The following is a 15,247-nucleotide window of genomic DNA, read 5'->3' as shown; positions in this document are numbered from 1 at the left end:
CTGGACAGGTCTCACCCAGGAGCCAAGAGAACCCAGAGAAAATGGCAGAGGCAGAGGCAGCCTAGGGTCAGGCCATGTGTGTCCATGACCTGACCCTGGCTGTGCCACTCCTGCTCAGTAAAGTCACTATGTTGGGAGTGTAGCTTCAGCTTTGGGCCAGCCAGTTGATCAAATCCAATGTCTGACCATTAGCTCTGACTGTCTCTACCATGTCTGACTAAAGCGCTTGGAGAGGTTGTAATGTATTTTTTTTTCCTTGTTTCACAGTTTATCCTTGCCTGAAAAACTGGAATACATCGTCACCAAGTATGCTGAGCATTCACACGATAAATGGGCCTGTGACAAGGTAGGGATTATCATCCAACTGACAATTGTCAGGGAGGAAAAAAACACCCAAGAACATTAAAGGGTCCAATTCTGGAAATCTGCCTGATTTGTCCAAGTGACAGACTCATTCATTATTTCTGAGCAGCAATTTCCCAGAGTGGGTGGAGGTCAGAGAAATAGGCAGTGGCAGCTGCTGGTGCTGCATTTGTATTATTTTTCAAGAAATGATCAATTCTGGAAGTCTTAACTTCTTTTTTTTTTTTTTATTAACTCATAGCTGTGTACATTAATGCGATCATGGGGCACCATACACTGGTTTTATAGACCGTTTGACAAATTTTCATCACATTGGTTAAAAGCATAGCCTTCCTGGCATTTTCTTAGTTATTGTGTTAAGACATTTACATTCTACATTTACTAAGTTTCACATGGACCCTTGTAAGATGCACCGTAGGTGTAATCCCACCAATCACCCTCCCTCCGCCCACCTCCCCCTCCCTCTCCTCACTCTGCCCCTTTCCTCCCCTCCCTCTCCCCCTTCCCCATATTCTTAAGTTATAACTGGGTTATAACTTTCATATGAAAGCTATAAATTAGTTTCATAGTAGGACTGAGTACATTGGATACTTTTTCTTCCATTCTTGAGATACTTTACTAAGAAAGAATATGTTCCAGCTTCATCCATGTAAACATGAAAGAAAGTCTCCATCTTTCTTTAAGGCTGCATAATATTCCATGGTGTACATATACCACAATTTATTAATCCATTCAGGGATCATTGGGCACTTGGGCTTTTTCCATGACTTAGCAATTATGAATTGGGCTGCAATAAACATTCTGGTACAAATATCTTTGTTATAATGTGATTTTTGTTCTTCTGGGTATATACCTGGTAGAGGAATTATAGGATTGAATGGCAGATCTATTTTTAGATCTCTAAGTGTTCTCCAAACATCTTTCCAAAAGGAATGTATTAATTTGCATTCCCAGCAGCAGTGTAGAAGTGTTCCCTTTTCTCCACATCCACACCAGCATCTCTGGTCTTGGGATTTTGTGATATGGGCTAATCTTACTGGAGTTAGATGATATCTCAAAGTAGTTTTGATTTGCATTTCTCTGATGATTAAGGATAATGAGCACGTTTGCATATGTCTGTAGGCCATGTGCCTGTCTTCTTTAGAGAAGTTTCTCTTTAAGTCCCTTGCCCAGCCTGCGATGGGATCACTTGTTCTTTTCTTGCTAATACGTTTGAGTTCTCTATGGATTCTGGTTATTAAACCTTTGTCGGAGACATAACCTTCAAATATCTTCTCCCATTCTGAGAGCTGTTTCCTTGCTTTACTTACTGTGTTCTTGGATGTGCAGAAGCTTTTTACTTTGATTGGGTCCCAGTAGTGTATTTTTGAAGCTGCTTCAATTGCCCGGGGGGTCCTCCTCAGAAAGTACTCACCCAGACTAATTTCTTCAAGAGTTTTCCCTGCACTCTCTTCTAGTATTTTTATAGTCTCATGTCTTAAGTTTAAATGTTTAATCCAGTGAGAGTCTATCTTAGTTAATGGTGAAAGGTGTGGGTCCAGTTTCAGTCTTCTACAGGTTGCCAGCCAGTTCACCCAGCACCGTTTGTTAAATAGGGAATCTTTTCCCCACTGAATGTTTTTAATTGGCTTGTCAAAGATCAAACAACGGTAAGTAGCTGGATTCATCTCTTGGTTCTCTTTTCTGTTCCAGACATCTACTTCTCTGTTTTTGTGCCAGTACCATGCTGTTTTGATCACTATTGATTTATAGTATAGTCTGAGGTCCGGTAGCGTGATTCCTCCTGCTTTGTTTTTATTTCTGAGTAATGTCTTGGCTATTTGAGGTTTTTTTCTGATTCCATATAAAACGAAGTATTATTTTTTCAAGCTCCTTAAAGTGTGACAGTGGAGCTTTAATAGGGATTGCATTAAAATTGTATATTGCTTTGGGCAGTGTGGACATTTTAACAATGTTGATTCTTCCCAGCCATGAGCATGGTATGTTTTTCCATTTGTTAACATTTTCAGCTATTACTTTTCTTAGAGTTTCATATTTCTCTTTATAGAGATCTTTCACATCCTTTGTTAGATAAACTCCCCAAAATTTCATCTTCTTTGGCACTACTGTGAATGGAATAGAGTCCTTAACTGTTTTTTCAGCTTGACTATTGTTGGTATATAAAAAGGGCTACCGATTTATGAATGTTGATTTTGTAACCTGAGACACTGCTGTATTCCTTGATCACTTCTAAGAGTTTTATAGTAGAATCCCTGGTGTTTTCCATGGAAGTGTTAACTTCTTTCTTAACATCATCACACTTGCTGGGGTTTGTGCTCAAGCATGAGCTTGTGTGTGTCTGTTTGACATAAATGCTTAATGGGGATGGGGAGGCTTTTATATTTATTTATTTATTTATTCTTTGAGTGCAGCACTGCAAAAAAAAGGAAAAATGAAGAAAGCCTTGCCCTTCCATTTTTCTAGGAAACTTAATTTTATTTTAGGGAAGATACTCTATCGTCTTCCTACAGGAGGCAGTGGCAGAACCTCTAGACATTCTTTTATTAAGAAGCCTGCCCATCTAGTGTTTAAAATTCCTCGCCACTTGAGGTCAGGCTGCTTAATAAATTTAATTGCTGTGTCGGCCCTTTAATACTGGCAGGCAATGTAGAAGGACTGTGCCAAACACACCTGGGATTCCTGTGGGCATCCAGTGAAGAATCAGGGCCATTACTCAGCTACAGCGATGGTGCATTCAGTGGTCCAATCTCCCCCAGCGAAGCCACAGAAAACCACCTCTACACAGCGCACCCTCATATAGGTGGTGCCTTGAACCACTGGCTCAGGCCTTGTGTTGATCTGAGTTCAGTGCTTCTCTCCTGGGTCCGTATTAGAAATTGATGGTAACAATAGTCAACGTAGCTGTGGAATGGGCTAATACCTCGTAATCCAGAGTAGGAATTGGCAAGCCTTTTCTGTACAGGACCAGATGATAAACATTTGAGGCTCTGTGGGCCAGACAGCCTCAATTACAGCAACTCACCTCTGCTGTTAGGTACAAAAGTAGCCACAGACAAAGCACAAACAAAAGAGGGTGCCTGCGTTCCAATAAAAAATTGAATTAATAAAAAACACGTGGTCAGCTGCATTTGTCCCAAGGGCCATAGTTTGCTGACCCTTACTGTAGAGCAGTGGTTCTCAACCTTCCTAATGCTGCAACGTATTTTCATTGTTACAACGGGGTCGCAACCCACAGGTTGAGAACCTCTGCTCTAGAGCATCTGTGTTTCCTAAGAACTCTTTACATATGGTCATTTGGCCAGCCCATAAATTAGGAAAACATATATACCCATGAATCTAACCCATGTAGATTTTACCTCTCAAGTCTCTTTTGAATCTGTGGAGTTGTCCCAGCCCCACGTCTTGACTCCAGCTGTATCATCTTTTCACCTTAACATGCTGGCAGGCAATTGGAACGAGCTCTTTGGGGGTCTCCCCATGTGCATTTGCTCCAGTCTATTCTTTATACTTAAAGCAAGCGAAAGCTTCAGGATGCAAATTTGGTCATAGTCTACCCAAACTCCTGCTGCCCAGCCCCTTCTCCTTATTAAAATCATTTAACAACCTCTAACTATTCTGAATAGAAAGGTCAACATTTGGGGTTGTGAATGTGGCCCAGGACCTAATCTGACCTCTGCTGCTATCTCTGGTCTCCCACCTTCCCCGAGCCCTGCCCTCCAGCCACCTTCTGACTCTCTGGCATCCCCACATACACTGTGTATACCTGCCCTCCTCTGAGCTGGGAGCCTCAGCACTGATGCACATTATAGATTGATTCTAGTTATCCATTATATGTCTACTAGTGTAGTCATTTGATTAATACATCTTTCTGCCACTAGATTGTACATTTCCTGAGGGCAGAGAGATGTATTTGCTCACCATTGCCTGGGAGGGAAGGAAGATCTCCTGATTATCTAAGAGTATTTGTCCCTCCTTCAAAACCCTCAGAGTCTTGGGAGAAACAACAAAAACCAGCCATTGTGAGGCAGGTTATTCAGTGCTATGACGGAGGTGAGCTCGGGGTTAGAACACACAGGAGTCCCCAAATCCAGTGTTGGGGCTCTGAGGACACCTCCTAGGACTGGTAACATTGACATCATGTGACCAAGGGTGGGTCTGCAGGCCTTGAGAGCAGCAAGGGTGGACCCAGGGAGGCAGCAGATGGTGGTCAGGAAATTGTGAAGGCCAGGAGTGCACTGATGGGGGTGACTTGCGAATACCACCAACAGTGGTATAGAAAGTGAGTTGGTGGGGAGGAGGCCCGGCTGGAGGGAGGGAGCTGCTTAAGAGTTCTTGCTATAAAAAAAAAAAAAAAAAGAGTTCTTGCTATAATCCCAGTGAGCGCCAGAGCTGCCTTAAGCTGATGGACCAGCAGGGAAGTGAGAGAGATGAGTACCGTGCAGGGCACAGAGCCGCGGTGTCCAGGAGGAGCCCCACATCACTGGCTTGGAAAGTGAGTGTAAGCAGGGGTGTTTGCTGAGGCCCAGGGAACCCAGGAGGAGGAGACATTCAGAGACGTAAACTGCTGGTTCTGTGTCAGACATGTAGACAGCACCCACAGAATGTCGGAGCAAAGCGTGCGTGGGTTGCAAATTAGGAGAGAGCTCGGTGCTGGGAGTACTGATTTGGTATTAGTCACTTACCAGTGGTCCTGAAACCCTGGGCCTAGATTAAACCACCCATGGACTGAGAAGAGACAGAAACTTGGGAAATACTGTATTTTGCCATGGAAAATGCACACTTTTTTACCCAAATTTTTGGGGGTAAATGAGGATGCGCATTACACATGGGTGGTGTGGCTCAAGGGCAGTGAGCCACCCTCCCTCCTGGGCCTGCCAAGCACACTGGGCTCCAGTCCAGGAGGAAATGGGATCTGGTGGGAGTGTGCTGGAGTGGCCTCTACTGAGTGCTGCCATCAGGGGAGGCAACAGGGGTGTGGCTGGCAAGGTAGACCGTGTCATGCAGGGTGAGGGCCAAGGTCCCAGACCCAGCTGTGCAGAGGGGACCGGGAGCCCTGCTTGTGGGCTGGGCAGCCTTGAAGCTCCCACCCTGCCAGCTACACATGTGACCATCTCATTTGGGGGCCCCTGATGTGGGGAGGGAAGGGCTCCTAGAGGAATGGGGACAGCCTTCACAGAGCTGGCAGCTGCAGGAGTGTGATTTGCACATTTACCAGGGGAGGGTTAGCCTCCAGAAGTGTCTCTCCCGGCCAAGAGCCAGCTACTTTCTCAAGGGTCATTTTCCTTAAAGTTTGGGCCAAAAACATGGGTGTTCATTGTACATGGGAGAACATTGTACCCAGCAAAATACAATACATACATTGAGAAAGAGCAGCTGGGAGTCTCTGGGTTGCAGGGTTTTAGAAATCAGGGTCTCACTTTTATCTCTGGGTCCACCGTGCCTGGGCCAACATCTTGGATGTAACACAGAAGGCTTTCACCCAATATTGGCCGAGTGACCTGTAGAGTTTCTAAACTTCCGTGGCCCTAAGAAGAATGCCTCACTGCGATTCTGGTCTCAAGTTGGCAGACACAGAATGAGAGCCAGTCCGCCCTCCGTGTGGGGTGTTAAGTCCAGCCCTGTAAGCTCTGCCTTCTGTTTTTCTTGTGCTGGTAGCTGCCGACCTGAGAAGCACTGCAGTCAGGGCCTTTTGAAATATCTTTCTGTTTTAAGTGGACTTGAAATGCAAGTGAGAAAGTGCAGAAGACAGCAGCTGAAACAAGAAGGTATAAAGGAGCAGAGTTCAAGATTCGGGGGCAGAGAGCCTGGCGGCCTGCTAGGATCAATTAGACGTTCCCAAGGGGATTTCCAAGCCCTGTCACTTCCATTGTTCCATTTGTTCAATGAAAATGGAAGCAGAGGTTTGGGTCACCTGTCAGGGCTCTGTGAATGCCAAGGGTATTTGATCTGAGAACATTCCTACAGAGTCAGAGTGGATGGAAGTATGGGATTTCCCTTGATGAGAACGTGAAGACACACCCACTGATAAGGCCTTTCAAGACATTAACAGAGAAGGTAAGAGCCAGGCCTCTGGCGACACTGACACACTGTTTCCCTCCTTGGGAATGGTACCAGAAGCTCAGAGGGATTCAGGGCACATGCACCGTCAAGTTCCCTGGAGACTTTCTGGGACTCATGAGCTTGGGGGGCGGGGGGGGTTACCATCCCTGAGAATGCATTCTCTTCTCTGTCTCTGAGAGCCCATTGGTGCCAGAAGCACCACCTTCAGCACTTATAGGCTGAACTAGAAAGGGGTTTCGTTAGATTGTTAGGGGATGGGGAGAAGAAGGCACAGTGAATTGCTGGAAAAAATATGGACAGAAATGATTTCCAATACATGGAAGGTACCAGAAGGAGAGAAGAAAATCTCCAATGAAAAGTGAACAAGTCTCTTGCTTTTTTTAATTAAGAAATTTGCTTCAACTGAACTCTGATTCCTACCCTGTGATAATAAGAGTACTCTAGGCCTTGCGTCCCACATAAAGGATGGCGTGTGGATCTGTTTGCATCTTGACCACCTGTGAAACAGTGTGTAGATCAAAAGAGAATTCTACCTCTGGGAAATTGTTTCCCAAGCTTTAAGGAGAGCTTGTGCAGACGCTTTTTGACAATATCCTGTCTTCAACAGCTATCAGAACATGCGGAGTCACTCTCTGTTCTTGTTCTTCTTTACCCGCAAAATGTAGGTAATGTCACTAAGTAACGCCTGGCACATTTCCTCTGACAGCAGGAGACCATAGGGGCTTATACTAAAAACATCAGCAAGTTTTAGTTCTTTTGAGCTAGTGAAAGGGGCTAAAGCCAACTAGCACCCCTGTCCACTAGGACCCCAGTCCATGGGAGGATCAGTCAGAATCCTGGGTGTGCTCTGCAAAGTTCCTCTGCTTAAATTCTCTTCCAGGAGAAGGAAATTTATCGCTGGCCTGCCAGAGAGTCCCTGAAAACCATGCTGGCTGTGGGCTGGACTGTGGAGAGGACCAAAGAGGGGGAAGCTTTGGTTCAGCAGAGGGAAAATGAGAAGCTTCGAAGTGTGTCCCAGGCCAGCCAGGTTCGACTCCACACCCAGACGCTGATGCAGAGTCTGGGAAGGTCTCCTTGGGGGCCACCTGAGATGAATCCTGGGGATTTTTCAGGACACATCTTTCAAAGCTGAAGGTGGGGATGCTGATGCAATGAGGGAAGGGCGGCAAACCGGTGACTCTGCCTTTGCATTCCTAGGGCAACAGCTACAGCCCTGCTCCCCTCGACCTCTCAAACGTCGTGCTTTCCAGAGAGCTCCAGGTCAGTGTTGACACGTTAACAGCATGACATGCTGCTCTCTGAAACCCCTGCCATGCAGGACGTATTACAGGAGTTAAAGGGGAAAAAAGGAAAAGAACACCTAGAACATATCACCCACTAAAATATAAAACTGCAAAGGGTCACATTGCACAGAGGCCACAGAGAAAATCCCAACAGCATTAACCAGTCACCCAGAAAGGGCCAGCTTTGCACTTGTTCCAACAACATCGAAACAGCAATGACTAGTTAAAGGAAGCACAACCAGCACAGTCCAGTCGTTCCTTTGTATCCACGGGGAATTGGTTCCAGGACCTCCTGCAGGTGCCAACATCCAGGGATGCTCACGTCCTGGATGTAAAATGGTGCAGTTTTTACATACAACCTACATACATCCTCTAGAGATTCAATTATCTCTAGATTACTTATAATTCCTAATACAATAAAAATTCTAGGTAAATCATTTTTTTTTTTTTTTTTGAGACAGAGTTCTTTGGCATTACAGCTCACAGCAACCTCAAATTCTTGGGCTTAAGCAATTCTCTTGCCTCAGCCTCCCAAGTAGCTGGGACTACAGGCACCTGCCACAACGCCCCGTTATTTTTTTGTTGTTGTTGCAGTTGTCATTGTTGTTGAGCTGGCCCGGGCCAGGTTTGAACCCGCCAGCCTCGATGTATGTGACTGGTGCCGTAACTACTGTGCCATGGATGCCGAGCCCAGATGTGATTTTTTAAAAATATATTTTCAGTCCCTAATCAGTTAAATCCATGGATGCAGAACCCATGGAGGAGGAGGATGGACTGTGCTGTATCAAAACACAAAAACAGATAAAACAGCTAGGAGAAAATCTGTGAAACTTGTCCCCAGGGTGGAAATGCTTGCCTGGTCTTTGTAAGTCCTCAACACCAACAGGGCAGCCCACATATCCCCTAGTGGATTTGCCCCGTTCCCATGACGGTGCAGATTAGCAATTGTTTCAGGACATAAAAGAGGATGGAGCTAAGATCCCTAAGCTGCTTCCTCCCTTTCCTCCCCCACTGCACACATTGATGGCTATGTCCTCCCCCAGCCTGTAGACTGGGGAGGCACGTAGACACTCATCCCTCTAAGAGTTCATCAGATGAACCCCTCGGACCTTACAGGAAGTTTCTTTCCATGGCATCTCCTTCTTTCTAAGTCACTGTTTAGAAATCTTACTTACAGCAGTGTCCTTTAAGATGTGATTATTTTTAGTTTAAGCCCAGGGGTTCTAGACTCTTACGTGTCCTGAACTCCTAATTCCCTGGCTCAGGTCAGGAATGTGATACCGAACTTCTGTGACAGATCAGCACTGCCACCCTGCAGTTTTAACAGGAAATGGGTGTTTCTTATGAATGCATCAAACTGCCAGGATAATAAGTTACAAGGGAAAGACAGAATTAGAAATTGTTTCCTGTGTGAACGAGAAGATGCGGAACTAATGAGGTGCGTAAGCACAGACCAGTGAATGATGGGAGTCCCTCCAAGGCGGTTCCCGAGACTGCCTGACATAGCCCAGCACGTGTGAAGCCATTTTTCTTGCTTGCTTTCTCTCTGACTTGTGTCTCCTTGGTGGGACGCAGGGAATGGTGGAGGTCGTGGCTGAGAACTATCATAATATCTGGGCCAAGAAGAAAAAGCTGGAACTGGAGAGCAAAGGTGAGCCTGGTTCACAGCATCCCTGGAGAAGCCGAGTGGGGGAGGGGGCATGTCTTCCAGAAAGCAAAGGAAGAGCCACAAATGGTGTCCTCACTTGCCTTCCTGACCCAGGTGGAGGCAGTCACCCTCTTCTGGTGCCATATGACACCTTGACTGCCAAGGAAAAGTTCAGGGACCGAGAGAAGGCACAGGACCTGTTTAAATTCCTGCAAGTGAATGGCGTTATAGTTTCTAGGTAAGTCGTCTTCCACGTGATGTTAGTGAGGCAGGGATGTGGGTGTTGTCTCTGACTCACCAGGTATTAATCAATTTCCAAAACCCATCAAAATAAGGATAGCAATCGAGTCCTTTGACATTAGAACTTTTTTTTTTTTTTTTTTTGCAGTTTTTGGTTGGGGCCAGGTTTGAACCTGCCACTTCCAGTATATATAGGGCCAGCACCCTACTCCTTTGAGCTACAGGCGCTGCCCGAAGCCTTCTTTTTTTGACGTAAAACAGCAATAGTAGTATCAATTTTTAAAGATCAATTATAGCAAAGAATTATGACAAATTATACCAGCATATCTTTAACATTTAATTTCAGCCTAAAACATGTCAACATGCATTCATTCACAAATCTTGAGCTACAGGCCAAAGCCCTTTCTTTCTTCCATCATACAAATAACATCAATAATACGTCCTCAAAGCTTTGACATTCGGGCTTCTATAAGAAATAGTGAGAATTTGAAGCACATGAGAACAATGTAAATGCAGTATTCTAGATATTTTTAAAATTTCCTCCTCTGTCTTTTACAGTTGTCTCACTCAGACCTAATTTAGCTACCTATTTGGATTATAATTGCAGTTCTTTGCAAAATCCAAAACTTAGTTCTCTTCCCATTCTTATGTTGCTGTTCTATGGGATATTTATTAAATTAGTTCTTGTCAATAGCAAACATCACTGACATGAACAGTCTTGAACAAAGGGAATTGATTCTCACGAACATGCCCCTCCATCTGGGGAGACTGAATGCATTGTGATTTTCTAAGATGTGTTAGCTCAAAGTTATGTGAGTCGGAATCCTCTAGATCAGTAGTTCTCAACCTTCCTAATGCCACAAGCCTTTAATACGGTTCCTGTGGGTCACAACCCACAGGTCGAGAACCGCTGATGTAGATGAATGCTTTATGTGAGATAGTCTTGGCTGCCTAAGTCTATTTGTTTTTTGTTTTTTTGTTTGTTTTTTTTTTGAGCTCACAGCAACCTCCAGCTCCAGGGCTTAGGTGATTCTCTTGCCTCAGCCTCCCGAGTAGCTGGGACTACAGGTGCCCACTACAATGCCCAGCTATTTTTTTGTTGCAGTTTGTCCGGGGCTGTGTTCGAACCCACCACCCTCGGTATATGAGGCCCTACCCCCTGAGCCACAGGCGCCACCCGGCTGCCTAAGTCTTGAAGGTAGAATCTGTTGTTCCCTGGTCAAATGTCAGTGGTGGGCTCTGCCACATGGGATCATGCTCACTTGGGTTGTAGGATGACAAGCCGGTGTTCCTCTTGTGCCTCAGCCATCCCTCCTCAGAGAAATGTTTGCTGAGCAAGATACTGTTGTTTTCTTTTAGTTTCCTACAGAATTTTTGCCACTGAATGGCAAAAATAAATAAAAATCTATACAAATATTTCTATTGTATCTCATATAAAAAAAAAAGGGCTTATTTGCTGTATCGTCTAACAGAAAAGGTCAGGCAGCAGGAGACAGCCTCCAGGGAAGCATTCGAGAAAGACTCCCATAGTCATTTTAATCCTGTTCTTAACACCGAGATGAATGTGTAGTGTGATTTACTGATAAATAACTTGTGCACAGGAATGAAAAATTCCCTTTTACTATAACTAAAAAGGAAGCCAAAGAAATAGGAAAAGCAAGGAGAAAGATAATTGAATTCAGCAGAAAACATCCTGAGCTGTAATTTGCCAGGTGCAGGTCCCTGTGGTAGGCACTGGCATATGGAGGTGATTGGGCGAGGTCCCTGATCCAAGGAGAACTCCTAGCCTCCCCTGACCCTTGCCTCAGACCTACTCCGTCTTCAGTTTCCCCATCACTCAAGTCAAAAACCTTGACTCTTCCTTTTTCTCCCGACCTACATCCAATCCTTCAGGAAATCCTGGTGGTTCTACCTTTAGAATATATCTAGAATCTAGCCCCTTCTCAACCCCTCATGCTATCACCATCCTTAATGAAATAGCTTCCTACCCAGGCTCTCTGCTTGCTTCCCTCACCATGGTCAATTTAAACATAGCAACCAGAGCAATTCTGTTATAAGGTGTATCTTATCATATCACTGCTCTATTCAAAGCCTCCAAGAGCTTCCAATCTCACTCAGAGCAACAGAGAAGTTCTAAGTGTGGCCTGCAGGGCCCTAAATAATCTGCTTCACTTCTTACCCCACACCCCTCCGACTGTGCTTCTATTCCATCCTCACTGGCCTCTCTGCCACATGCATGCTCCTGCCCCAGGATCTTTGCACTGCCTGTGCCTTCAAAGCTCATTCCCCAGAAGTCCACCCGTCTCGCCTCCTTCATGTCTTTACTCCAGTGTCGGTCTCCCAGTAAGACTAACCAACCCTGATGACACTACTCAACACTATATCTGGAAATCCTCATTCCTCCGCTCCTGGGCCTTTTCAATGTGCTTGAATTTTTCTTTTTTTCACACATTTTATTAAATTCTGGCATTCCATGTAATTTATATTTTGTTTAAATAACAAAATCTTTACTATATTCAGTATGTACACCCCTTCCATGAGAGCAGGAATTTTTATTTTCTCCTCTGACTTATCTCCATCTCAATATTTGTTATATAAAGGTCTTTCTGACAAATCCTTTTGGAAATTATTGTAGAACAGGTGTCACGTGCTTACCTGGGCAGGTTCCAAGTGCAGGGGAAATCAGTCAAATGATGCCTCATTTTCCTAAGCCACAATAACCATTAACATTTAGGAATTAAATTCAACACTGGTCGGGCTAATAATGCACCAAAGTCACATCATTATCTCTGTTACTTCCTGGGGTTTACCCACTTACAACCTAGAGGTATGAAGGATATGGAGCTGGACGCCTCCTCCATGGAAAAGAGATTTGCCTATAAGTTTTTGAAGAAGATCCTGAAATACGTTGATTCTGCTCAAGAGTTTATTGCCCACTTGGGTAGGTATCATTGTGAAATGTCACAAAAGAACTTGATATTCCCTATGGAAGAAGGATTCTTTCATATCCTAACTGTTCAAGATTTGTTTAGACATATGATTCGGGGGGCCTCGGGGAGAAGAGCGGCTGAGATTTCCTCCCCCTTTAAAAAAATTAAATTAGTCCTTAGCTTCCCTACTGGATTGCATCAAACCTTTGTCATCTTTTTCATATAACACATCCTATTTTAACTTTCCCATTGTTTTACTTTGTGACTATATATTCAAAAGCTCTGAAGCTGCTTTCTCGTTGCATACATAGAGAAAGGGGTAGTGAAACAGCTTAGAAAATTAATATAAGAAATAACTAATCAGTACAATTGTATGGTACTTTGTTAAGTATAACTAATCAGTATAATTGTATACTTTGTTAAGTATAAGATTCTGTGAAATCAAACAGCCTTTTTATGGCCCTGTTGCTCTGTTTCTAAAGTGCTGGGCTGGTGGGGGGGAGTTGTTTGTTTTTTAACTCTGGCCAATTTTGTATTGCCTGTGTCTCTGTAGAAGCCATTGTCGGCAGTGGGAAAACTGAAAAGTCTCCCCATGACCAAGAGATCAAATTCTTTGCCAAAGTAAGTGACTTTCTGAACTTAATTAAAGTGCTCTCCTCTTAGGATCTCTGCTATTTAGGGTACAGGGTAAGCAGATCCAACAAAGGTATCTAAAACCTGATAGCTTCGGCGAGATGAATGCATATTTCCCTGGGTGGACCCATCCCAAGGTAGGTGGGTAGTCGGAGAGAGTAGGCAGCCTGTTCAGCCCCAGGGGCCCAGGTTTATCCTCCCCTGTTGCTCCACCATGTCTGGAGCTGCGGTTTGTGTTAGGGTGGTCCAAGTAGGCTCACCTGCACTGCATCTGTGAGAAAGGGGGAAAAGGGAAGGAAGGAGAGGCTGCTACTTTTTTAAAGTTCTATCCCAGTGGCTAGAACTTAGTTGTTTCAGCTTCATCTCGCTGCAAGGGACCATGGTAATGTGTTCTCTAGCTGGTTTTAGTTGGGTGGCCTTTTACCCAGCCCAAACACAGAGAGTTCTATTGCTAAAAACAAGGGGAAATGAATCCGGGCGTTAGTGAGCAGTCTCTGCCATGCAGCCGTACTCAGAGGAATGAAGGCCTGGAGTGGCTTTGCTCTGAGAAACAGACAGAAGGCCTGCAGCTGTGATGGTAGGCTAGGCCTCCCATGTAGCTGTCGAATGCAGAGCTCAAGAAGCCACTGAGTGTGGGTGTCCCGCAGAGCTCGCCGGCCAAGGCTGACTCAGGGCTACATGCACTTTTCTTTGGACCCTTAGCTCATGGCCCTCTCTTCTCACATATCCCCCAGGCCTCTTGTCTGAGACATCGAAAAAGAAACTGTGATAGAAACTGGCATCCAAAGAGTAGAATTTTCTGAAAATTCTGGGGCCAGCATTCATAGGCATTTTTCTTACTGATAAACTTTTTAAAATGAACCAAAGGAAGGGCTTTGGCTAGCTTTCCAGACGTTTATTTACGATGGGTTTCCAGGTCCTCCTCCCACTGGTTGATCAATACTTCACCAATCACCGCCTCTACTTCCTGTCATCCCCTCTGAAGCCCCTCAGCAGCAGTGGCTATGCCTCTCATAAGGAGAAAGAAATGGTGGCCAGGTGAGTCTGCAAGGGAGGAGAAGGTCATGGTACTGATGCAATTTATTTAAAACACCAGGTTCCTGGGGATAAACAGCGGGTCTTTTGGGGAAATGAAACACAGGCTGATGATTGGCAGGTGAGGGATCTTGTTTATCATCTTGGTTTTGAAAGAAATTATATTCATACCCATATTATTTTAGCAACTGAGAGAAGGGCACTGTCTGGAAGTACAGAGCTCAGGAAAGATTTGTATACCCAAGTCAGCATCTATCCTGAACAACGTTTAGGAGCAGACGAAGATCACCCCGAGGCTTGGGAAAAGCAAACACACAACACCGAGAACAAACAGTAGGCACTGATTTCAATCCCATTCTTATCAGGCTTAAACTTAAAAAATTTTTTTAAAGAATCAGATCGTATAAGTTCTAGCATGGATGATCTGAAATTTAAAATCTAGGACAATATAAATCAATTGAAATTCTCTAATAGGGAAACATTTTTGCACCAAAAGCACCAGACCCCCCCCCTTCCCCTGCCCCCCAATGTGTCAGTACCATAACAGAGATGAGAACAGAGGGATTCTTCATGATCAGGCCACGCGATGATTCCCCTGCCTTGGGTTCTCTCTCTATTTGATTAATGAAGCACAAGAAAGGGGGTAGATTTCTAAATAGCACAGAGTTAGGGACTGTAATGATAGGAGGCTCTCAACTCTGTCCCTAGCATATATTGACAGTGAACAGTGTACATGATGCTTAGGAAGGGGCCAGACATTAAACATCACCACCTTTGAGAAGATACTCGATTTTAAGATTCAGCTGACGTTTATTAACCAGCTGGCAGGGCGGAGCACTGAGCTCAGTTTTTTGTATGTGAGAGTCATCGCCCGTTTGTCTTCATATCATTGTGAAACATCACCTTGTTTTAAATTCTAAGAACTGCCTGTGTGCCTTGTCGATCTGCGTTTTGCAGATGAAAAAACTGAGGTTTAGTCAGGTCTCTCCAGTGTCCAAACTGACCCAAGTTGTAAGTTAGGCCAAGAATGAAAGCCCAGTCCCCTCTCTCCACAT

The 15,247-nt window shown here is 44.7% G+C and overlaps 1 protein-coding gene across 2 annotated transcripts in view; it reads left to right on the top strand.

Moving 5' to 3' along the window:
* Nucleotides 1-15,247, top strand: part of RYR3 (ryanodine receptor 3) — a 502,828-nt gene that overhangs the window by 390,354 nt on the left and 97,227 nt on the right. The window contains exons 52-60 of one of the 2 annotated variants that reach the window (XM_053594081.1): nt 268-346; nt 6,328-6,417; nt 7,304-7,450; nt 7,621-7,683; nt 9,282-9,357; nt 9,469-9,592; nt 12,420-12,535; nt 13,078-13,145; nt 14,074-14,195. In XM_053594081.1, the coding sequence (XP_053450056.1) occupies nt 268-346; nt 6,328-6,417; nt 7,304-7,450; nt 7,621-7,683; nt 9,282-9,357; nt 9,469-9,592; nt 12,420-12,535; nt 13,078-13,145; nt 14,074-14,195 (885 nt within the window). The remainder of the gene's footprint in view (nt 1-267; nt 347-6,327; nt 6,418-7,303; nt 7,451-7,620; nt 7,684-9,281; nt 9,358-9,468; nt 9,593-12,419; nt 12,536-13,077; nt 13,146-14,073; nt 14,196-15,247) is intronic. The other variant, XM_053594080.1, reaches the window with a different exon arrangement.

The sequence above is a fragment of the Nycticebus coucang genome, chromosome 6 (genome assembly GCF_027406575.1).
Source record: "Nycticebus coucang isolate mNycCou1 chromosome 6, mNycCou1.pri, whole genome shotgun sequence".
NCBI classification, from domain to species: Eukaryota; Metazoa; Chordata; class Mammalia; order Primates; family Lorisidae; genus Nycticebus; species Nycticebus coucang.
Note: the sequence above shows the minus strand (reverse complement) of the source record. Positions and strands in the feature narration are given on the sequence as shown.